Here is a 24,813-nt window from a genome sequence, read left to right as displayed (position 1 = left end):
GGCTGAGAAGATGAGATTGACAATTTAGCTCAGAATTCAGCATGAAAGAATACATATTTAGAACATTTTAAAAGACAAAGCTATAAAAATAAAAAAAAAACACAGATATGTAGGGCATAACTAGAAGTGGCAATATTTGGAAAACAGAGTGTAGGAATATCTGAAGTATGGACAAAAAGTGGGCAAAACCCAAAATTTAAAAAAAGAAATAATTCTCGATTATAAAATGTCAACAAGGAGAGATGAGGAAACCCTGTGCTTATGCACACAGTAAAATTTAAGAAGCCGTAAGAATTCTTCATACATGATGGATATAAATTTCTTAGGAGATATTTGCAAATATTTTCTTCCATTCTGTGGGCTATCTTTTCATTTTCTTCATGGTATCATTTGCAGCAAAAAAGTTTTTAATTTTTATGTAATCCAATTTGTATATTTTATTTTTTTGTCACTTTCACTTTTACTTCTGGAGCCGTATCTAAGAAACCATTGCACAAAAACAACTGCAAAATCGAGATGTATTCCAATGTCTTCCTCTAAGGTTTTATAGTTTAGCTTTGTTACATTTACATTTAGTTCTAGACACACTTTGTATTAACTTTTGTGTAGGGTATGAGGTAGAGATCCAACTTAATTCTTTTGCATGTGGATATCTAGCTATCTTAGCAGCATCACCATCTGTTGCAAAGATTTTTTCTTCATTTAATGATCTTGGCACCCTTGTCAAAATTAATTTACAATACAAGTAAAGTTCTATTTCTGGAATATAAATTCTTCCCCACTTATCCACACTGCATAGTTACAGGGTCTTGATTACTAAAGCTTTGTAGAAAGTTTCTGATATTGGGAACTGTCAGTTTTCCAATGCTGGTCTCCTTTTAAAACATTGAGACTGTTTGGCAATTCTGGATCCTTTTTATTTCCATGTGAATTTTAAGACCAGCTTGTCAATTTCTACAAAAAAGTAAATTGTGTGATTTAGATGGGGACTGTGTTGAATCCACAGATCAATTTAGGGAGTATTGCCATTCTCATTTCTGTTTTCTGATTTATGAGTATGGGACAGATTCTATATACTTAGTTCTTTAATTTCTTTTGATAATGATTTTTCATTTTTAGTTTACAGTATTACTTTTGTTAAGTTTGTATATAAGTATTAAATATTTTATTATTTTTGATGCTATTATAAAAGAAATTGTCTTAATTTTAAGACTGTTCATTGTTAGTATATAGAAATAAAACATTTTTGTATCTGATGTTTAGTTGCTAAGTTGTGTCTGACTCTTGAGACCTCATGGACTGTAGCTTGCCAGGCTCATCTGTCCATAGGATTTCACAGACAAGAACACTGGATTTCCAGGGGATCTTCCTAACCCAGAGAGTAAACCCACGTCTCCTGCATTGGCAGGAGGATTCTTTACCACTGAGCCACAATGTTCAAACTATCATACAATTGCACTCATTGCACATGCTAGCAAGGGTATGCTCAAAATCCTTCAAGCTAGGCTTCAACAGTATGTGAACTGAGAACTTTCAGATGTTTCAGCTTTCAGATGTTTTAGCTGGCTTTCGAAGAGGCAGAGAAACCAGAGATCAAATTACCAATATTCACTGAATCATGGAGAAAGCAAGGGCATTCCAGAAAAAAACATATAATTCTGCTTCATTGATTGCATTAAAGCCTTTGACTGTGTGGGTCACAACAAACTACGGAAAATTCTTAGAGATGGGAGTACCAAAACACCTTACCTGTCTCCTGATGAAACCTGTATGCAGTTCAAGAAGCAATAGCTAGAACCAGACACGGAACAACGGTCTGGTTCATAATCTGGTTCAAAACTGGCAAAGGAGTACGGCCAGGCTGTATGCTGTCACCCTGCTTATTTAACTTCTGTGCAGAGTACATCATACGAAATGCTGGGCTGGATGAATCAGAAGCTGGAATCAAGATTTCTGGGAGAAATATCAACTACCTCAGACATGCAGATGATACAACTCTAATGGCAGAAAGTGAAGCAGAACTAAAGAGCTTCTTGATGAATGTGGAAGAGGAGAGTGGAAAAGTTGGTGTGAAACGCAACAATGGAAAAAAAACAAAGATCATGGCATCCAGTCTTATCACTGGAAGGGGGAAAAAATGCAACCAGTAACAGAGTCTCTTTGCTTGGGCTCCAAAATCACTGCAGATGGTGACTGCAGCCATGAAATCAAAGGACGCCTGCTTCTTGGAAGGAACGCTATGACAAACCTAGACCCTGTGCTAAAAAGTAGAGAGATCACTTTGCCAGCAAATGTTTGTATAGTCAAAGCTATGGTTTTTTCCAGTAGTCATCTAGGCATGTGAGAGGTGGACCATAAAGAAGGCAGAGAGTCAAAACATGGATACTTTAGAATTGTGGTGCTGGAGAAGACTCCTGAGAGTCCCTTGGACTGCAAGGAAATCAAACCAGTCAATTCTATAGGAAATCAACACTGAATATTCACTTGGAAGGACTGTTGCTGAAGTTCCAACATTTTGGCCACCTGATGTGAAGAGATGACTCACTAGAGAAGACTCTGATGCTGGGAAAGATGGAAGGCAGAGAAGGGAGTGGTAGAGAATGAGATGGTTCAGTAGCATCACTGACTCAAAGGACATGAATTTGAGCAATCTCTGAGAGAGAGTTGAGGACAGAGGAGCCTGGCGTTCTACAGTCCATGGGGTTGCAAAGAGTCGGACATGACTTAGCAACAGAACAATAACAACATATTGATATGATATCTATATCATATCATTGATATGATCTGATATCCTACAACCTCCCTGAATTCATTTATTCTATACTTTTAAAAAGTGGACTGCTTAGGATTTTGTATGTATAAGAAGATAACATCTAAAAATAGATAGTTTACTTCTTTCCAAATGCCATTATCAAAAGTGGGGTATCTAAGTCCCCAACTATTACTACTAAATTGTCTGTTTTCCCTTTAGTTCTGTCAATTTTGCTTCCTGTATTTTGGATTTCTGTTGTGTGTTTAGTTTTGTCTTGCTCTTTTAATCTGACAATCTTGGTCTTTTAACTGGTGTGTTTAGCCTATTTATATTAAATGCAATTTTTTACGATTAAAGTCTATCACCTTGCTAGTTATTTTCTATTTGTCGTATCTCTTCTTGGTTCATAATTTTTTTAAAAAATAATTTTTATTTATCTTTGGCTGTGCTGGGTCTTCATTGCTGTGCTGGCTTCTCACTGCAGTGGTTTTTTGCAGAGCATGGGCTCTAGGGCATGCAGGCTCACTAGTTGCGGCTCCCAGGCTCTAGAGTACAGGGTCAATAGTTGCTCTGTAGCATGTGGGATCTTCCCACATCAAACCCAAGTTTCCTGCATTGGCAGGCAAATTCTTTTTACCACTGAGCCAAGGAAGCCCCTGTAATTCTTTACATGCAGAATTTTCCAGTCCTGGCCCAATTAAATTAGAAATCAGATCAACAGATTGTCTACAAATAAACAGAGCAACATGTGTAAGCAACTCATGGATCAAAGATGAAGTCTGAATAAAAATTAAAAACCACTTGCAAATGAATCAAAATGAAGAAATTAACTATTAAAATTTTGTGGTATACAGTTCAAGTTGTGCTTAATGTAAAATTCATACGTGTAAATATACATATTTAAAAAGAAGAAAGCCTGAAAATTAATGAGCTAAGCAACCATGTCATTAGAAAAAGAATAGCAAATTAAACAAAAGAAAGTTGAAGAAAAGAAATAATAGAAATAAGAGTGGATATCAATGAAGTAAAACACATAAAATGGAGATGATATGATATATGAAGTCAAAAATTACCATTTTGGGGGTAGACTAATAAATTATTAACTACTTGGCAAAATTAATAAAGAAAAAAGAGAAAGCATAATATCAATATCAGCAGTGATGAGGAAGACATCACTACATCTAAAGCTGTACATTAAGTCACATTTCACTTTATTCTCATATACTGTATCACCTAAACTAACATCAAATGTAACATACCACCACTTTATTCATTTCTTCTGCAGGTTCATCTGCAGTTGACTCAGACTGTTTTACACATTTTGCCTTTTCCAGGATGGGAGAACACCACCTTCTTTCCATATTAGGACTTTGCTGGTGGCTCAGTGCTAAAGAATCTTCCCACACTACCCTAAAAAGTCAGGTTCATATGCACATGGTCCACAAATTACATAAATAAGAACTCTTCACTGTCTTCTGTCAACATTTAACACATTTTCTAAGGGTTTGATGATGATTTGTGCTGCTTTTCATTTTACACACCATTGAGAATTTCTTTATAATGCTGACATGAAGTTTTGTTACTGTTGATGTTAAATGCCTTCTGGTGTCTCTAAAGCTTAAACCTAGATACTCCCCACTCTCAGAGCTCAGCACCGCAGATGTTGCCAGCTCTTGCCCAAAGTGGGAAGGCTGCAGAGAAGATGCACGCCATTAGCAGTCCCTAGAAGGCTGTGCCCACAGATGGCCCTTGAGAGTTGGGTTCCCACAGAAGAGTTTCCTGCTTTGCAGGGAAGCAGAAACCTGGTCCAAAACTGCTCCATGGCTTACAGCCCAGCCACAATGAGGCCCTAAATCTTTCTGTAGTTTAAATCTGAGCCACGAGGGAAAGATCCAAAGATGAACCAAGGTTTGTTCCTGAGGCAGGGATGGAGGGCACCCAGAGGCAGGTCTGGAACAACGCATTATGGTGAGGAAGCAGGAGGCCGAGTGTCCTCAGGAGCCCCAGTGCATGGGCTTCCTCCTGCCTCAGGAACCAGACCTCTTAACTAACAGGCTCACTGATCTCAGGCACGGGTCACAGAACCACAAAATAAAAGTAGGTACAGATGCAGCTGGGGCGTCAAACTTTGGCCTTGTTGCGACAAGGAGAAGCTTTACAAAGACAACATGGAAGGGAGAACTCTTCTTCCTCAAGCCTTATGCACACATGTAAGTGAAATGAAAACACAGGGAAATAAACATGTCCTCCTTACACCCTCTAAGCTCACCAATTACACTTTTTTCAACAAATGTGTGTGTGTGTGTGTGTGTGTGTGTGTGTGTGTGTGTGTGTGTGTGTGTGTGTGTGTGTGTGGTAGTCGCTCAGTCATGTCCAACTCCATGATTCCATGGACTGTAGCCTGCCAGGCTCCTCTATTCATGGGATTTTCCAAGCAAGAATACTGGTGTAAGCAGCCATTCCTTTCTCCAGGGGACCTCTCCAAACCAGGGATTGAATCCAGGTCTCCTGCACTGAAGGCAGATTCTTTATTGCCTGAGCCATCAGGGAAGCCCTTTCAACAAATATGCTCTTAAAATTCAAATATTTTATACACTACCTGGCAACCAGTGTTTCTCCTATGAATTTGTTCTTAATGTTTTCCTCCTGTGACGTCAGTGCAATCAATCTCAGTTTAGATGAAACAGACATGGTGAAAGATAGACAGGTAATCTGGAGGATCCCTGAAGAAGACTGGACTGAGGATGGCCAGCTACAGGAGAGGACGTGGGTAAGGAAACAAGCCTAGAGGGGCCAGGAGCGTGGAAGTGGGGGTGGGTCAGAAAGCTTGCTTTGCAGTGCTGCTGAGGTTGGCTGTGCTCTTTTCCTAGTGGTCACAGAGGGGCGGCCCCGGGCCGCACCCTCCAGAAATGAACCCGTGCTCAGGGGAGAGGGTCATCTCCTTACGCTGCTCAGAGACATCTGGAGTACATCAGCAGGCGAGCGCAGTCGCACATCGCGTGGGAGGCGGCTTTCTGCAGCCTCAGGTCCACATCACGGAAGCAGAGGGCGTGCTCCTAGGATGCTCATACAGACAGAGCTCATACAGACAGCTCTCCCTGCCTCTTCCTCACCTCAATTTCCTCAATCAAGTAGGAGGCTAAGGGGAGAGGCCACACTAAAACCATGGAAAACTATGGTCAAGTAGTAATACAAACTTACTTGTAAATAAATAGGCAGTGCATCAGCTTTGATGTTGCCTAGCGAAGTACCACAAACTGAGAGGGTGAAAGTGACACCCATTTATCATCTGACAACTCTGTTAGGCACAGGTCGAGGCAGAGCATGACAGGTGGATCTGCTTGGGGACTCGGGCATCAAAGCTCAAAGTTCATGCAGGTTGTTGGCAAAGTTTGGTTGCTCTCAGTATCTTGCCATATGGCCGCTTCATTTTCAAAACCAACACAAGCAAAGTCACTTGCATCAAATACCTCTCAAGCTTCAATCCTCTGACATTTCTGTCTCTGACTGCTACAGCCAGATTTAGAGGGCTTGTGTGATGAGGTCAAGTACCCAGATTACCTTCCCAATCTTAAAGGTCAACTGATTTGGGACTTCAATTACACTTTCAAAATTCTTTACAGCAACATCTAGGTTAGTGTTTGCTTGAATATGATTGGGAGGAGGTGTATGTACTCCTTAGGGACCAGGAATCTGGAGGCCACCTTAGAATCCTCCTGTCATAGATATCACGTGTGACTGCCTGGCGAGACAGGTAAGATGTGAAAATAAGACAAAAGATTTTCAAAGCTCTGCTAGTGCTGGTCCTGCTTGTTTCCATTATCAGTTGCTTCAAAGTAGGGCCAAGGGGGTTACTGTGAATTATTTAGAGATAAATCAAGCTGAATCATACAGAAGTTCTCTGTGCTGACAGGGCAGAGCTTCTGACTAACTGCCCATATTTTACAAGAGTCTGAGACCTGAAAGAATTAGGAAGAAGCACTCATGAATTAGAGATGAGCTTGGAAAGTAAGCTGCAATTTTGTGGTTAATGGCAATTTTTCTAGCCACAGAAAGATGACAATGCAATGCCGCAGAATAGCTGAAAAAATGGCTGAGCAGCTGCCCTCAGACAAACTTTATGAATGGCAGTGACAGAGGGGTCTATTAACATCACTTCTGGCAGGAAGTTGCGCCAAATCAATATGCAGTACTCTGTACCACTCAACTACCACAAAACCTGACCATCGTCTCAAGCACATCTGGTAAAGAATCTGCCTGCCAGTGGAGATGTAAGAGATGCAGATTTGATCCCTGGGTCAGTAAGATCATTCCAGTATTCTTGCTCAGAGAATCCCAGGGACAGGGGAGCCTGGTGGGCTCCAGTCCATGAGATCACAAAGAGTTGGACGCGACTGAGCGTCTGAGCACAGCGCCCTCAGGCTGAATTGGGTGCTGGTAGAACAGCGGGAAATTGGAAAGCTAAAAAGCACCAAACAGCCCATAGAAGAGTCGGCCTACTTGATTTTCTGGGAATACCAGAAAGTGATTAGGGAGAAATGGCTCTCATAAACTGACTTTAACTTGACAATAAAGACCTCCATTTACAGCAAGTTTATTCAATTTCCACTTTTTTAGAAAACCATTAAGTCTCTACTTTAGACTTTAGACTTGAAACCAAGATTTTCTGCACTTAATTACATAAACCAAAGAACTCAATGAAACAAGTCCTCACCCAAAGAATCTTTTAAAACTACAGTAAATGTTTGAAAGAAGGAGTTGTTACGGAAACAGAAAAATATTTAACAGCACTGGCATAAATAATTAGGGGGGTGAGTAAAGGGGAAGGGTGGTCATGTCCAAGATTTCTCCAGGCTAACTGTTACAGACAGAGAAGGAAAAGGGGAAAGAAAAAAAGGGGGGAGGGAGAAAAAGGTAAGGGAAAGGAGAAAAAAAGGTAGAATTAAAGAATACATTTAAACAAAATGGATGAAAACAAAGAAAGCCTACTTTTGACGAAAGTTAATTTGATCAAACATCAAAGACCTAGAGGACAGTAGGGATGAGCAGGGTAGTGAGAGGACTCAGGCCATGGAGGTTTAGACAGCAGTCACAGAACTAGAGTTGTGTGTCTGCTGAAGGACGAGAAACCATCTTGGAGACCCTGGTTGACAACCTGGAGTGGTAAATTTCATCCAAATCAAAATATCCAGATATCTGGATATATATATATCTGATATATTTCCAGATATCATAAAGGGTGTTTCAAAATGAACAGTGACTTCTGGTTTAGCAAAAATGACCACAAGCAGTAGAAACAGTTCACAGAAAACATAAGGCAAAAACTTTAGTGCATAAGTAAAAGTACAGTATAGTGAGCAATGATTTCTGATTATTTAACAATTTCTGGAAAAAAAATAAAATGTTCGGTTAAAGGTACTTCTCAAGTCTTAAAATTACTCAGACATATGAAGCTAATGAAACATTTACAGCATGGGCATTATTTAAATCTGCACATAGCTGGATCAAGAAGAAAAGGTATAGCAAATGTTTACTGAAGTCCAGCAAAAGCACTTAAGAACAAACCAGATTTAACTGTAGCAGAAGAAATCAGCAGACAATCTTGTTGGACTTGAAGATAATGTATGGCATGTATTAAGTATGAAATATGTGCTAAATATGTAAAGATAAATAGTGTGTATCATGAATTTGAGCAAACTCTGGGAGATGGTGAAGGACAAAGGAGCCTGGCAGGTCCATGGGGTCACAAAGAGTCAGATACAACTTAGCAACTGACCAACAACAAATTCATCTTGATAGTCTGGTCTAGGAGGAGAACAGACATCAAAAGAAAGAATCAGAACAATAACCAATGCTTTGACAGAAGTTAGTAGAGGATGTCAAGTGTAATGAAGAATTCAACTCTAGTTTTGATGCCTGATTACAACAGTTTTCAAGCCCCACAATGTCCCTTCACCTTATGCCCCACATCTGGGTAAGCCCACAGGAAAGCCTGTATACTTTCTCTCTTGGATCTATTGAGAAATGCAGACTATGTAAGTCCACAAAGCCTCACCCCCTAACCACAGGATTCAAGCCAGTCTCTTTTCTCTGCTCTCTCAAGCCATTTTTCAGACCTTGGGAGCCTACCCTACTCTCCAGAAAGTTTCACTGCACACTCAGGTGCTAAGTTGTATTCAACTCTTCATGACCTCAAGGACGGTAGCCTGTGAGGCTCCTCTGTCCATGGAATTCTCTAGGCAGGATTATTAGAGTGGGTTGCCATTTCCTCCTCCAGGGGATCTTTCCAAACCAGGGATGGAACCCACGTCTTTTGCATTAGTAGGCGGATTCTTTACCACTGAGCCACCTGGTGAATTAGCCTTGACACTAAACCAGTTCCGGGGTGGGGATCCCAGCCAGCTCAGTGGAGGGAACACAACAGCACAGAGGCAGGGAGGGGGGCAGTTCCTACTCCTGCTAGGCAGGATGGGGAAGGCATGCTTAGAGAGGATGAAGGTCATCAGGGGTTCTCCAGGCCATGAAGTTGTGATGACTTCAGCTGGAGCTGCTGCCCACAGCGGACTACTCTTTCTCTGAGTGAAACCCTGATAATTACAGAGACACTCCCTGGAAGATACATCCACTACCAAACACTGTCCTTGTCTGAGGGGTAGGGTGGGTTGGCTCCTTCACCTATGCTAGAGTGATGACTGTTCTACTCTGAGACTTTTCAAACTAAAGTAAAGAAAGCTTTACTATTCCCTGGTGGAGGGAGGCTACAAGAACGTGGGTCTGAAGGGCAGTCAGTTGATTTGTTCCTGTCATCACAGGAAAAAGATGCGGGCAGAATCAGAAGCAGCTGCCAGCATGCGAGGGGAGGCAAGAGACAGGGAGAAGGGCCTGGGGTGCTGGATAGCGTGCATCCTGCTGTTCCCAGACCCCATTGCGACTCTGAGCTTTCTGTAAATATATGACGGTCCTTGGAATTCCTTTTTGTATATCCTCATCCTTGCCTTAACTCATTGCAGTTAGATTTCTGTCACTGACCAAACAACTACAGCACCACAGTTGACCAAAATAGAGAAATTACGGCACTCTGTAAATACTGTCCATTTTCTTAGAATACCAATTTCCTGGCTTTCCTGGTGGCTCAGATGGTAAAGAATACGCCTGCAGTAGAGATGGTAGAGAATATGCCTGGGTTGGGAAGATCCCCTGGAGTAGGGCATGGCAACCCACTCCAGTATCTTGCCTGGAGAACTCTCATGGACAGGGGAACTTGGTGAGCTCGGTGCTATGGTAATGGAGAATGCCCTTATATGTTGGATGTGTTTGCCAAAACCTACGGGAATGAAACATTATGTCTGCTACAAGTGATTTTTAAAAATCAATAAAAATATGAACATAGGAAAATTTTAAATTACAGAATTAGTTTAAGAATATATTTACTATCTGTTCTACTTTTCTGTCGAACAATCCCAAAGAAAGGGAATGCCAAAGAATGCTCAAACTACCAAATAATTGCACTCATCTCACACTCTTGTAAAGTAATGCTCAAAATTCTCCAAGCCAGGCTTCAGCAATACGTGAACCGTGAACTTCCAGATGTTCAAGCTGGTTTTAGAAAAGGCAGAGGAACCAGAGATCAAATTGCCAACATCTGATGGATCATTGAAAAAGCAAGAGAGTTCCAGAAAAACATCTATTTCTGCTTTATTGACTATGCCAAAGCCTTTGACTGTGTGGATCACAATAAATTGTGGAAAATTCTGAAAGAGATGGGAATACCAGACCACCTGACCTGCATCTTGAGAAACCTGTATGCAGGTCAGAAAGCAACAGTTAGAACTGAATGTGCAACAACAGACTGGTTCCAATAGGAAAAGGAGTACGTCAAGGCTGTATATTGTCACCCTGCTTGTTTAACTTATATGCAGAGTACATCATGAGAAATGCTGGAATGGAAGAAGCACAGGCTGGAATCAAGATTGCTGGGAGAAACATCAATAACCTCAGATATGCAGACGACACCACTCTTATGGCAGAAAGTGAAGAGGAACTAAAAAGCCTGTTGATGAAAGTGAAAGAGGAGAGACAAAAAGTTGGCTTAAAGCTCAACATTCAGAAAACGAAGACCATAGCATCCGGTCCCATCACTTCATGGCAAATAGATGGGGAAACAGTGGAAACAGTGTCTGACTTTCTTTTTTTGGGCTCCAAAATCACTGCAGATGGTGATTGCAGCCATGAAATTAAGACGCTTACTCCTTGGGAGGAAAGTTATGATCAACCTAGACAGCACATTAAAAAGCAGAGACATCACTTTGCCAACAAAGGTCCGTCTAGTCAAGGCTATTGTTTTTCTATTAGTCATGTATGGATGTGAGAGTTGGACTATAAAGAAAGCTGAGCGCCGAAAAATTGATGCTTTTGAACTGTGGTGTTGGAGAAGACTCTTGAGAGTCCCTTGGACTGCAAGGAGATCCAATCAGACTCTTGAGAGTCCCTTGGACTGCAAGGAGATCCAATCAGTCCATTCTAAAGGAGATCAGTCCTGGGTGTTCACTGGAAGGACTGATGCTGAAGTTGAAACTCCAATACTTTGGCCACCTCATGCGAAGAGTTGACTCATTGGAAAAGACCCTGATGCTGGGAGGGATTGGGGGCAGGAGGAGAAGGGGACGACAGAGGGTGAGATGGCTGGATGGTTATCACCGACTCAATGGACATGAGTTTGAGTAAACTCTGGGAGTTGGTGATGGACAGGGAGGCCTGGCGTGCTGTAACTCAAGGGGTCGCAAAGAGTCGGACACAACTGAGTGACTGAACTGAACTGAACTACTTTTCTGTATGGTTGCATGAAACCATCCATGAAAAATTCCTTTCAGAGAGAGGAACCTCTTAAAGTATGTGTAACACACCTGGAGCTTTCAAAGACAGTTTGGCCCTTGCCTTAGCTAAGAGACTTCCAACAACAGCTGGATCTGTGATTGCCCTGCTTCTTTGAAATCCAGTCCGAGGCAATTATCCCTTCCTGAGTACCTGCCCTTGTACACTGCAGGCCTGCTTAACCAGCTCCCGCCATTATATTAACATAAGTCAATTCCTCAAAAACTCTACATACAGAAACACATACAGTCATATACTCTCTCTCATACATACACACACATATAAAAATCTCTGACTGGATCTATTCCTCTGACTGAACCCTAATACACCTGTTCACATTTGTTCCCAACTCCTACTTCTACTGATTCACTTCTGTGAGATCCACTTTATGAGATAAAAACAAACGGTTCAGTGCTCTCAGGTTGGACACAGAAAAGTTTAAATTAAGGACAGAATTTGTTTTTCACTTTGACTTCTTGCAGCAGCATATAAATTTGCTGCTTTGGGAAGCAGTCCAGTGTGATTATGCTGTCCCTAAGAGCACACATTCGGCTTCAAGCAATCTTCCTCACTGTATGACCTGACCCTTGTCTGTCCTGAGGTTCATTTGTCTGTTCGCACATGTTCAACACATTATCCACAGCTGCTCTCAGCTCAGGACATTTCCAGTTCTCTGGGATCAGCACCAGTCTCTTAAAGAAATCTCATTTATTTCCTCTCTGGTTGTACATTAATTCACTGATTCCCATCAGTTCTCTTTGTGCATGATACTCAATTATTCTCTAGACAAAATCTTAACTAAAAATGTTTCACATTTTACATAACTTTTCATATCGTAATTTTGGACTCTCTTCTGAAAGTCATGGCTGTGTTTAAAGCATTAGTTTCAGTACTGATTACAAAACAAAAAGCTTAAAATAATAAATGAATTTTTAAAATGCATACATACAATTTGCTGTTCTTTGATACTATTAAAAAAACATAGTATCTTTGATACTATAACAAAATTTGATGGAATCAAATAAGGCATGGAATATTATGTTTAGAAAACAAGTTATAAAATAGTTTATGTTCAGAAAATATTGCCATATTTCTGTAACTCAATAAATAAATACAGATACACAGAAAAAGGACTTAAAGGATAAAAGTTCAGTGTTAGTGTTTCTGAGTGGCTGGATTACTGGTAATTTTTTTCTTTCTCTTAAGAAGCATTTTCTAAGTTTACTACAGTGAACATGTATGGCTAGCCCATCAGGCAAAACCCCAACAAATTCTGTAGTAGTGATTTAATAATCTGTGGTCTAGAACAGGAATTCTTCACTAGCTCTTAAGGATCTAGATATGGACTTGGAGGGGGATGGCTATAAAACCCTTGAACTTGTATGCAAAATGTTATTTTGTGTGTATGTAAGCATTGGGGAAAGGAAGGAAGAGGCTGCCATAGCTTTCATCTGTTCTTAAAAAAAAAAAAAAAAACACCATGATCCAAAAAGGGTTAAAACTAGTCTAGAATTTTGCTTGACTTTATCTCAATTTCTTCTATTTGGGGGATGGTGCATTTTTTAAAGTGTTGAGTGACAGATAATTTGAAACAGGCATTACCAATTCCAATTCAGATATTTAGTATACCTGAATACTTCTTTATCTTAAAGGATTCGTGAAATTTTTCAAACTCTGTTTAAAAAATGAAGTGAAAAACACTGGGTATAACTTCTGAAACAATCTCTCTAGAATGTTATTGCTAAGCTTTTTAAAGTAAGAAAACTCACTACATTAGATTTTAAGTTCTGCTACTGTCCATTGATCTCCTCTGTCCCCAGGCTCATGGTGTCATCATAAACATGGCCCATGCCACAGTCCCAGACTGGAGCTCATCAGTCTCTCTTCTGATTCACTCAGGATGAGAACAAACTTAAAGACAATTTTACTCATCATTGTTTTTAACATAATGAACTTTTTTGCTGAAGGTCAAAGTGCATGGCATGTTTCACTAAATATCTTGCATTTGACAGAAGGAGACTGGGTGATACATTACTGTGATCACATCAAGAACTCTATGTTTTCTTGCCTCAACATTGTGCCTCAACCTTTTTACAGGACAAGAACAAGAGTAATGTATTTCCTATCTGAACATTATGGCCTTTAAATCCAATACCCACAAGTCAATTTTACTATTCATGTAACGACTATTTGCAAACACAGATTCCATCTACCGGTACAGAAGGAAGCATACAAACTTCTCTTTAGCCCCTCCAAAATCCATGATCTTTGTAAGAATATAAACACCCGAGAAGATGGAGTTGCTAGCAGATAGCTCTTCTGCTAACTGCTCTACCATGGTTCTATATACAAGTACGACTGATATATTTGACTATTCTAGGTTTGAGATTGTAAAGAAATTATTTAATGTCTTTACTAGCAGAAAATGGTTAATGACAACTCTGACAAAATTTAAAAGAAATGACAGTTTTCATTTATTGACTGAATAGATCTGCATACAGTTCCTATTACCTTTCCCTTTAAATTATTTTCTTCTCATAAATGCTGGAGAAGGTACAGAGGAAAGGGAAGCCTCCTACACTGCTGGTGGAAATGTAAATTAGTATAGCTACTAGTAGGTTTCTTAAAAAACTAAAAATAGATCTACCATATGATCCAGCAAGTCCATTCCTGGGCATACATCCATAGAAAACCATAATTCATAAAGATATGTGCACCCCAATGTTCACTGCAGCACTGTTTACAATATCCAAGACATGGAAGCAATCTAAGTGTCCATCAGCAGAGGAAAGGATAAAGAACATGTGGTACATATAAACATGGCATATTACTCAGCCATAAAAAAGCAAAACAATGCTACGTGCAGCAACATGAATGGACCTAGAGATTGTTATAGATTGTCACATTGAGTGCAGTCAGAGAGAGAGGAATATCATATGGTATCGCTTCTATGTGGAATATGAAAAAATGGTACAAATGAACTTATTCACAAAACAGAAACTGAGTAACAGATGTAGAAGAAAAACTTACAATCACCAGGGGGAAAAGAGGGGTTAGGATAAATTGGGAGATTGGGACTGACGAATACACACTACTGTATATAAAACAGATGATAAGGAATTAATAAGGACCTACTGTATAGCACAGGGAACTCTACGCGATACTCTGTAATGGCCTAAAAGAGCAAAGAATCTAAAAAAGAATGGATATGTGTACATGTGTAACTGATTCACTTTGCTGTATGCATGAAACTAACACAACATTGTAAATCAATCTTACTCTAATAAAAATTATAAAAAAAGAAGGGCAAACAAAAAAATTTAAGTTAAAAAAATCGTGTTCTGTTAACTTATCACAGTAGCATTACTCTAGTAGTTATATCATTTAAGATGTTCTCTTTTCCTAACTGCTAAATTGAGTTGGAACCAAATATGGGTTGAAGACTTGTCTTCCCCTCAGGGTACCTGAGATGTGCAAAACCTGAGACCCAGAGGTAGAAGATAAGCAGAACCATGGTTTGAGGAAGTAATTCTGTGGTTGATCCACAGCTTCCTATAGGATCTGCATTTGTTTGGCTTCCTGGGTTGGTGATAATATTATTTATTTGATGATGTATTAAAGTGTGTACCTTAAAAGTATATGTATCAAACAAATTAATATATTCTTCTATATCCACAAGGAAAAAATGTTAAATAATAAAGATGGAAATTAAGTGCTAATCAGAAAGGTAACTCTAAGTTTAATGTTGCTTCTAAAGATAGCATCCTCTGAACCAGAGACTCTAAAGTGTAAATATTTTTCAAACTTCAAAAGTTAAAGAGTATACGATACGCTAGACTCATAATAGATAACTTCCCATGTTCAAACTGTATTCAAGGTTATTTACTTTCCTGATGACTTGAACATGTAACTTTCTCATACAAGATATCACAGGCAAAAGGCAAGACACATGCATGCACAAAATACATATAATGGTTTAATGGAAAACTGTGGTAAAAAAAAAACTTTGAACTTACTGTTCATGGAAATCCAGCATCGGTGGCTCAAACCGTATAGGTCTGCAATTACCCCGGTACAGAGATATACTGTAAGTAAAAAGAAAACAGTGTTAAGAAGCAATTTTTCAAACTATATATCTCCCCAAACCAAAGTCAGACACTTGAGTTTTTTTCATGAGAGAGTATATAGAAAAACGGAGTCTAATGTATTAGAAATGTGTTACTTTTTATATCAGAATAAATCAATAAATGCATGGTTTTAAAAAAGAAAAAAAAACAAGTATTTTTCCTATTCAAAGGTACATGGAAACAGAAAATACTCCAGTAGACTGCTGAAATTTATTTGGCTGATGTAACTGATAACTGTAAACCTTAATATATTCATTTGGATTTTCTGACAGATGTACAATGAACAATAGTTAACACAACTAACTGTACCTGGAGGCAATATGTATAGAAAAAGCCCTGCGATTCCATTTTAACTAAAGTGGCAAAGAACTAAACGAAAATCAATTTGGGGATAGAAGTTTCCAGGAACTGAAATATCTTTAATCTGAGAGTTCAGGACATACTGATCTATGACATCTTGGCCTAAATATTTGAGTATCATTTCTAACTATTTCACTTGATATTAGAACTTCTCACTAAAACAGATCCCTGACTAGCAAACCTACTAGACATCACCACAACCAAATATTGATGCAAAGTATAAATGACTTTGGTGGGGGTGATCCACGTACCTACAGTCATCTGTTTACAAACTAAGAAAGTGAGAAAGTTGGCCACTAAAGTTTCTAAATAGTAGATTACCTTTCTGTTGCATTTTAAGAAATGATGGAAGAGCAAAACTGATTTTTGTAAGACTACTTTATTTCATTACCTCCGTAATTCAGAAAAGCACAAGCTTCAAATGATAGAGTAATTTCATTTAGGAAATACATTAGAAATTAACAAGGACATACAGAAAATGTAGAAAATCTAGCTTTAATTCAATTCAATAAAGATTAAATATTCTAAGTAGTGGAATAATTGAGCTTAAAGAAATAAGGTTTAAAGGTGTTTTCAGTCTCACCAATTAAGACCATTACTCTGTGCTGCTTGATAATCTTCTACATATGTTGAACATTAAATATGAAAAACACAAGAAGGAAAAGACCAAATTTAAGATTATACTTTACTAGAGCACAAAACTAAAGACACTGGGACAATGAAAGCACAATTCCTCGCAAGATAGCTGCCACGTTATAGCCAGAGGTACAGAATGCATTCCCTGTTGACTTCTGCCCTTCTTAAAAAACATACTATAACAAGGATACTCTTCTGCTCCTTTAAAATAATGATACTTATCAGTTCACCAGTTTTAACAGTATAAACCTCAAACTTATGTAAATCTCCATCCAATCAAGAAAAAGGTGCCATGTAAAAAGTAACGATGTATAAGTCATTGAATCATATATATTAACACTGTGTTAGAAGCTAGAGATACAAACGAGATTAAGACATTTTTTTTTTCTTTCACAGAACTGAGAACTGCAAGTGGAAATGTCTAAAGTGGTCAGGGAAGGGGGGCAGAAAAGTGCACACCCCACTCACTTGACACAAACAGACTGAATGTCAGGGGCTGTCTAGTGGCTGGGGCTATGGGAACACGGCACAGAGCCTGTTCTCATGGCACTAACATCCCAGTAGGAAAAACAAAAGTAGAACCTATCATGTGATGATGTCCAACATATAAAGACAAATCAAACACAGCAGGAAACACAGACAGTCTCTCTGAGGAGGGACACTGGGATTGAGACTGCAGAGATGAAGATCAGAGGAAGAAAGCAGGGATGTCCTTGGCATGCTGAGGAACAGGGAGGTTGAAGTGGCTCCAGTGCTGGAAGCAGGAAGAGACCAGAATTGAGATCAGAGAGGTACAGAGGCCAGGTCTCATTGTAGGAGTTTGGATTCTATTCTCAGAGTAACAATAAGCCTCTACAGTGTTTGAAGCAAGGAAGTAACATGACCTTTAAACTAACACATTTAAAAGGTCAATTCCAGCTGCTGTGTGAAGAAGAGACTGCAGAAGCCCAAGAGGCAAGCCCTGTAGTTGCTCAGAGAGGAGGGAACGGTCACTGTGGCCCAGGGTGACAGCAAGAGAAGGTGGTGCAAGCTACAGACATCATGCTGAGGGACTGACTGTGGAGAGTAAGGCAAAGGAGACAGGCATCAGGATGGCTTAAGATTCTGGCCTGAGAAACTGGATCCTCAGCCATGACATGAGAGTGGGCTGGAAGCAGGGAAGGGCAGTGGGTAGGGATTCAGGAGTACTGTTTCAGACATCTACACCTGTCTTATCTAGATGGATATGTCCAGTACGCAGATAATAATAGATATACATGGTTACTGCTTTATACTAAAAAGTTACTGACTGAGGGAACTGATCTTAAATCTAGTCATTTTGGTGAGTCAATTCTAACAATCTACAGATTCTCTTAGACTTTCCCCTGCCATTGTATGTGGTTTGCTAAAATGACGCTATCTTGGATTATCTCTATAGACAAATCACTTGCAAGTAACAACAATTCTATTTCTTCCTTTTAAATCCTCAGACCTTGTTTTCCTTTGTTATGCCTCACCTGGGCTAAGACCTACCAAAAATGTTACAAAGAGGTGGTGTCCAGCAATTGTTATTGTGACATTTACAGGATGCTCCCAGAATATGACATAGAGGGAACAATATATAAAAGATGGTTACCTCATAAATAAATGTGTATTTTCAAGACAATAGGAGATCTGCATCTAAGGAACAATTTAACAGTTGAGTGGATACAAGACAAATTGTCATAGGCATATAAACTTATTAACAAAACCAAAAATCCAACAACATAGCTGTCGTGTACCCAGAGCTGATTGAAATGGTTGCTACTGTTTATTTAGAATGGCCATGACACTGTTGAGTGCTTTAAAAAGCAAATGTCTACGAATCCATAATGCTGAAAAATCAACTGGAGAAGCAGTAAGAAAAATGGTGCCCGCTGTCACTTCCAAAGAAACAGAATCTGAGACGTTAAAAAAGTAATACATGATCTTATGCTTTCTGCAGTGATTGCATTTGTTTTGGAAGCCTCAACATTTCTATTTTCATGAAAATATTAACTGCTTATTTCGAGATAAGGAGATGAATTAAAGACTATTTTCTGACTTCAAGTGAGAGAACAACTGGAGAGATACAAGAAATCTATGTTTCTTGGTGAACTGTCAAGGTCAAAGTTAAGCATACAGCTCAGTTCAGCCGCTCAGTCACATCAGACTCTTTGCGACTCCATGGACCAGAGCACGCCAGGCCTCTCTGTCCATCATCAACTCCCAGAGTTTACCCAAACTCATGTCCATTGAGTCGGTGATGCCATCCAACCATCTCATCCTCTGTAGTCCCCTTCTGCTCCTGCCTTCACTCTTTCCCAGCATCAGGGTCTTTTCAAATGAGTCAACTCTTTGTATCAGGTGGCCAAAGTACTGGAGTTTCAGCTTCAACATCAGTCCTTCCAATGAACACTCAGGAATGATCTCCTTTAGGATGGACTGGTTGGACCTTCTTGCAGTTCAAGGGACTCTCAAGAGTCTTCTCCAACACCACAGTTCAAAAGCATCAATTCTTCAGCACTCAGCTTTCTTTATAGTCCAACTCTCACATCCATACATGACTACTGGAAAAACAATAGCCTTGACTAGACGGACCTTTGTTGGCAAAGTAATGTCTCTGCTTTTTAATGTGCTGTCTAGGTTGGTCATAACTTTCCTTCCAAGGAGTAAGCATCTTTTGATTTCAAGCGTCTTTTAATTCCAGTCACCATCTGCAGTGATTTTGGAGCCCCCCAAAATAAAGTCAGCTACTGTTTCCCCATTTATTGGCCATGAAGTGATGGAACTGGATGCCATGATCTTAGTTTTCTGAATGTTGAGCTTTAAGCCAAATTCTTCACTCTCCTCTTTCACTTTCATCAACAGGCTCTTTAATTCTTCTTCACTTTCTGCCATAAGGGTGGTGTCATCTGCATATCTGAGGTTATTGACTTCTCTCCTGGCAATCTTGATTCTAGCTAGTGCTTCCTCCAGCCCAGCATTTCTCATGATGTACTCTGCATATAAGTTAAATAAGCAGGGTGACAATATACAGCCTTGACATACTCCTTTCCTGATTTGGAACCAGTCTGTTGTTGCACATCCAGTTCTAACTGTTGCTTCCTGACCTGCATACAGATTTCTCAGGAGGCAGGTCAGGTGGTCTGGTATTCTCACAAGTTTAAGAATTTTCCACAGTTTATTGTGCTCCACACAGTCAAAAGCACATAGTCAATAAAGCAGAATAGATGTTTTTCTGGAACTCTCTTGCTTTTTCGATGATCCATCGGATGTTGGCAATTTGATCTCTGGTTCCTTGGCCTTTTCTAAAACCAGCTTGAACATCTGGAAGTTCACAGTTCACATATTGTTGAAGCCTGGCTTGTAGAATTTTGAGCATTACTTTACTAGCATGTGAGATGAGTGCAATTGTGTGGTAGTTTGAATATTCTGTGGCATTGCCTTTCTTGGATTGGAATGAAAATTGACCTTTTCCAGTCTGTGGCCACTGCTGAGTTTTCCAAATTTGCTGGCATATTGAGTGCAGCACTTTCACAGCATCATCTTTCAGGATCTGAAATAGCTCAACTGGAATTCCATCATCTCCACTAGCTTTTTTTGTAGTGATGCTTCCTAAAGCCAACTTGACTTTGCATTCCAGGATGTCTGGCTCTAGGTGAGTGATCATACCATCGTGATTATCTGGGTCATGAAGATCTTTTTGTATAGTTCTTCTGTGTATTCTGGCCACCTCTTCTTGATATCTTCTGCTTCTGTTAGGTCCATACAATTTCTGTCCTTTATTGTGCCCATCTTTGCATGAAATGTTCCCTTGGTATCTCTTAATTTTCTTGAAGAGATCTCTAGTCTTTCCGATTCTATTGTTTTCCTCTATCTCTTTGCACTGATCACTGAGGAAGGCTTTCTTATCTTTCCTTGCTATTTTCTGGAACTCTGCATTCAAATGGGAATATCTCTCCTTTTCTTCTTTGCTTTTTGCTTCTCTTCTTTTCTCAGCTATTTGTAAGGCCTCCTCAGACAACCAATTTGGCTTTTTGCATTTCTTTTTCTTGGGGATGGTCTTTATCCCTGCCTCTTGTACAACGTCACGAACCTCCGTCCATAGTTCTTCTGGCACTCTGTCTATCAAATCTAATCCCTTGAATCTATTTCTCACTTTCACTGTATAATCATAAGGGATTTGATGTAGGTCATACCTGAATGGTCTAGTGGTTTTCCCTACTTTCTTCAATTTAGGTCTGAATTTGGCAATAAGGAGTTCATGATCTGAACCACAGTCAGTTCCCGGTCTTGTTTTTGCTGACTGTATAGAGTTTCTCCATTTTTGGCTGCAAAGAATACAATCAATCTGATTTTGGTATTGACCAGCTGGTGATGTCCACGTGTAGAGTTTTCTATTGTGTTGTTGGAAGACAGTGTTTGCTATGACCAGTGTGTTCTCTTGGCAAATCTCTATTAGCCTTTGCCCTGCTTCATTCTGTACTCCGAGGCCAAACTTGCCTGTTACTCCAGGTATTTCCTGACTTTCTACTTTTGCATTCCAGTCCCCTGTAATGAAAAGGACATCTTTTCTGGGTGTTAGTTCTAGAAGGTCTTGTAGGTCTTCACAGAACCATTCAACTTCAGCTTCTTCAGCGTTACTGGTTGGGGCATAGACTTGGATTACTGTGATACTAAATGGTTTGCCTTGGAAATGAACAGAGATCATTTTGTCATTTTTGAGACTGGATTCAAGTACTGCATTTCGGACTCTTTTGTTGACTATTTGTTGACTACTTCATTTCTTCTAAGCGATTCTTGCCCACAGTAGTAGATATAATATTCATCTGAGTTAAATTCACCCATATTAATTCTTACTATAATGCCTAGTGTATGTGAAGATCCCAGTAAATATTTGCTGAATGACTGAACAAATACATTAGCAAACACCCACAACCTACATTCATATAACATTTTAATGTTTGCAACTGCTGATGCCGAATAAGTCTTCTCATTGGATCCTTACAGCAACCTTACATAAAGCATAACCTTACATCACATATAAGATATATCAGGCCAAGAAATGATCTTCTGCAGTTTGCAAATGAAAGTTGTGTTCAGAACTTGAGTAGTTTCTCTCAAGGATACACAGCTGGTGAACACAGAACTCAAGTCTCTTTGATTTCTAATCTCCCAACACATGACTTCACAATCCTAGGAGAAGGCATTATTAAAGGTGGCCTCATGTCAATAATTTAAACCATTACTGATACTCATTCACAACATTCTGGTGTTCAGCTGAAACAAACACTGATAGAACACTATAGGCACATTATCCACCATTATATTATGTAGTTAGCACGTTTTTAAACAAAACATTATCAAGTAATTGATAACCGTATTAAAACAAAAGGGTGATTCAGGAAGGAGAAAATTATAAATAAAAGTATCTTGGAAAATTCTGTCTTTCATAGTTTTACTCCCATGATCCTGAGATCAAGAAAGCAGAGCTCAAGTCTTTGCAGAAGATCCTGCAAGTCCTTGGGGCTGAAGCAGATGAAAGCGGAAAGGGGGACTAAACTTTTCATGTGATAAACTTCCCTGGAGCAGGGGTTAAGCTTCACTTCCAGACTGAGGGTTTTCACTCAGGAGAGTAGTACAGGTGCTACAAGGAAGGATGGGGCTGAAGCTCTTGGCTTACTAGAAAAGTCACAGAGCAGCACATGGGCCACACAGCTGGGGAGCACAAAACATGAGAGATCACTGCAGAAATGACTGCTGCTGTTTAATCGCTAAATTGTGTCCAACTCTTTGCAACCCCGGGCTCCTCTGTCCACGGGACTTCCCAGACAAGAATGATGGGGTGGGTTACCACTTCCTCTGGGCTGGGGATCTTACCGCCCAGGGATCAAACCAACGTCTCCTGCATTGGCAGGTGGATTCTTTACTACTGAGCCATCAGGGAAGCAGCAGAAATGACTACAGGAGGTAAAAAGACACGGTGTTCACCTCAGCAATCTCTCTGCCCAGTGGAAACTGGGGGGATCCCCCAAGAAGAACCTGGGGGAGGCAGCACCCCAGGAGTGGAGACCGGAAGCTGCAGTCAGAAGCCAACTTCACCTCAGCTGTGACCTGGGCCTTGTGGACTGATTTGATGATGAGGGTAAGATGCCACATGAGGCACACAAATGTGTCTTAGGCCCGCTGATCCCCTACAACTAAGCCCCAAGGCTTCTATCATCTGATTATAATATACTCTTCAAGTAAGCTGTCTTCTTTCACAAAGCGGATGCATTTTGTCATTTCATCCATACCTATGCTTTATAAGCTCATCAGAAGTAGTGTCTCCACTGTCCTTCAAGATGTCTTGAGGGAGGAAGTGTATCCTCGGCCCCAGCACAGAGCAGACTAAAAGCCGACTGTGTAGATGCTCGCCCCGCTTCCCTACGGTATAAACTCCCTTGTGACAATTTGCCTTCACTGGCTCCTATGCTCCTCTTTCAAAGCATTTCCCCCTCTAATTCTTAACTAACTCTCTATATTTCTCTTCCAGCTGAAAGAGAAAACAGTGAATGCTGAACGATTCCATTATAAGAATATCAAAGAGAAAGCAATTCAGGGCTAGTAATCAGAAGATAAGGAATTCGATCTGAAACTCTGCCAGTCTAACCTTGGTTAGCACATCCCTTGGTTCTAAGACTCTTAAGAATCCTCATTTATCAAACAAGGGGGCTCAACAGGACAACCAGTTAGGGTCTCCTGAGATGAGAACTCTCTCTCATTACACGATAACCTCTTCCTCTAGGGGCCTGCAGGCAGACCCTTGATGATAACTGAAGACAGAAGTGCAGTCCATAAAAAGTGGCTGGACCACAGGAGACGTCATTAGGGAGCTGTAAAGCTGAAACTCTTCCAAAGGGAGGGGTGTTTCAGCTACAAGTAAACCACTCTGCATGTGATGACATGCAAGTTCAGATTTAAACCTGGTTTTCCATATGCAATACTTGAAATACATGATACGAGGTGATTTATAATCTGCTTTTCCCTCTTCACCAAACAAGTATGAGAAAAAAGGACACCAGGAATCCCCCCAGAAAGAACTAAAAGTTATGTCGGTATCTTAGTAAATATATAAAACTTTATTAAAAAAATAAAAGCAGCTATCATGCAGTTAAAAATAAATCTTAAAAGGAGGAAGAAGAAATGCACGTATATTATCACCTTACCTCTTCTGTTGGTGTGAACTGAGTCCAAGTGTTGTCTCAGTCTGTGAAGGAAGAAAACCATGGTGAAAACACGGAAACCAGATCTTTATACTACAGACATACAGAACACCCACATATTTTACTACAGCTTCACCTTTGATTTTATATGCACTTTCCGGTTACATCTGATCCCGAAATCATGTGAAATCAACTGTCACACCATTATTACTCAAATGAGAGAATAATTTGGATTAAATTTTAAACAGACATGGAAATAATACAAAGTACTGATAACTGATTTTTAGAAGTTTGCCAAAGCAATACATCCTATGAGACAAGCCCCCTGTGAGGCTGCATGCGTCTCTCACTGTTCACTGCTTCCCAGCTGTATTTAGGGACTGGTGTACTATAGTTCCTGCCACCATGGAACTTGAGTTATGTGGGGAGTCAGTCATTTTAAAGCTAAACAAATACATGTTTGTACACTGAATCAAGGACTTCAGAAATTTGCTATGAAACTCGAAAGACACTATGAAAGAAAATAAGTAAGTAACAGGCTTAAATATGTCACAAAGGAAGGCCTGTCTGAAGAGGTAACATGTATACTGAAGAGCGGGGTGGTGTGGAAGTGGAGAAAACAGCCCTGCAAGGGTCCTGGTACAGGGGAGAGCATGGGTGCTCGAGAGAGATGGCAGGCTGATTTGGCTGGAGCTTAGAGAAGAGGAGGGAAGCAGAAATGAGCTGCAGGCAAGGCAGCGCCCTGTCATGCTGCGCCCTGGTAAGAAGGCGGGGTTGTGTTGTCCTTTAAGTGCAGACAAGGGGTCTGAAGTTGTGGGAGACAGAGACAGACATGGTCCAGACGACCTGAGTGCTAAAGACA

At 40.0% G+C, this 24,813-nt stretch overlaps 1 protein-coding gene across 1 annotated transcript in view; it reads right to left on the bottom strand.

Moving 5' to 3' along the window:
* Positions 1-24,813, bottom strand: part of TMEM131 (transmembrane protein 131) — a 179,560-nt gene that overhangs the window by 78,318 nt on the left and 76,429 nt on the right. The window contains exons 3-4 of the mRNA XM_065929757.1: positions 23,955-23,995; positions 15,640-15,708 (exon numbers count right to left, since the gene is read on the bottom strand). Of these exons, the coding sequence (XP_065785829.1) occupies positions 15,640-15,708; positions 23,955-23,995 (110 nt within the window). The remainder of the gene's footprint in view (positions 1-15,639; positions 15,709-23,954; positions 23,996-24,813) is intronic.

Source organism: Muntiacus reevesi, chromosome 3 (genome assembly GCF_963930625.1).
Source record: "Muntiacus reevesi chromosome 3, mMunRee1.1, whole genome shotgun sequence".
Taxonomy (NCBI): domain Eukaryota; kingdom Metazoa; phylum Chordata; class Mammalia; order Artiodactyla; family Cervidae; genus Muntiacus; species Muntiacus reevesi.
This window is presented reverse-complemented; position numbering and strand designations above follow the sequence as displayed.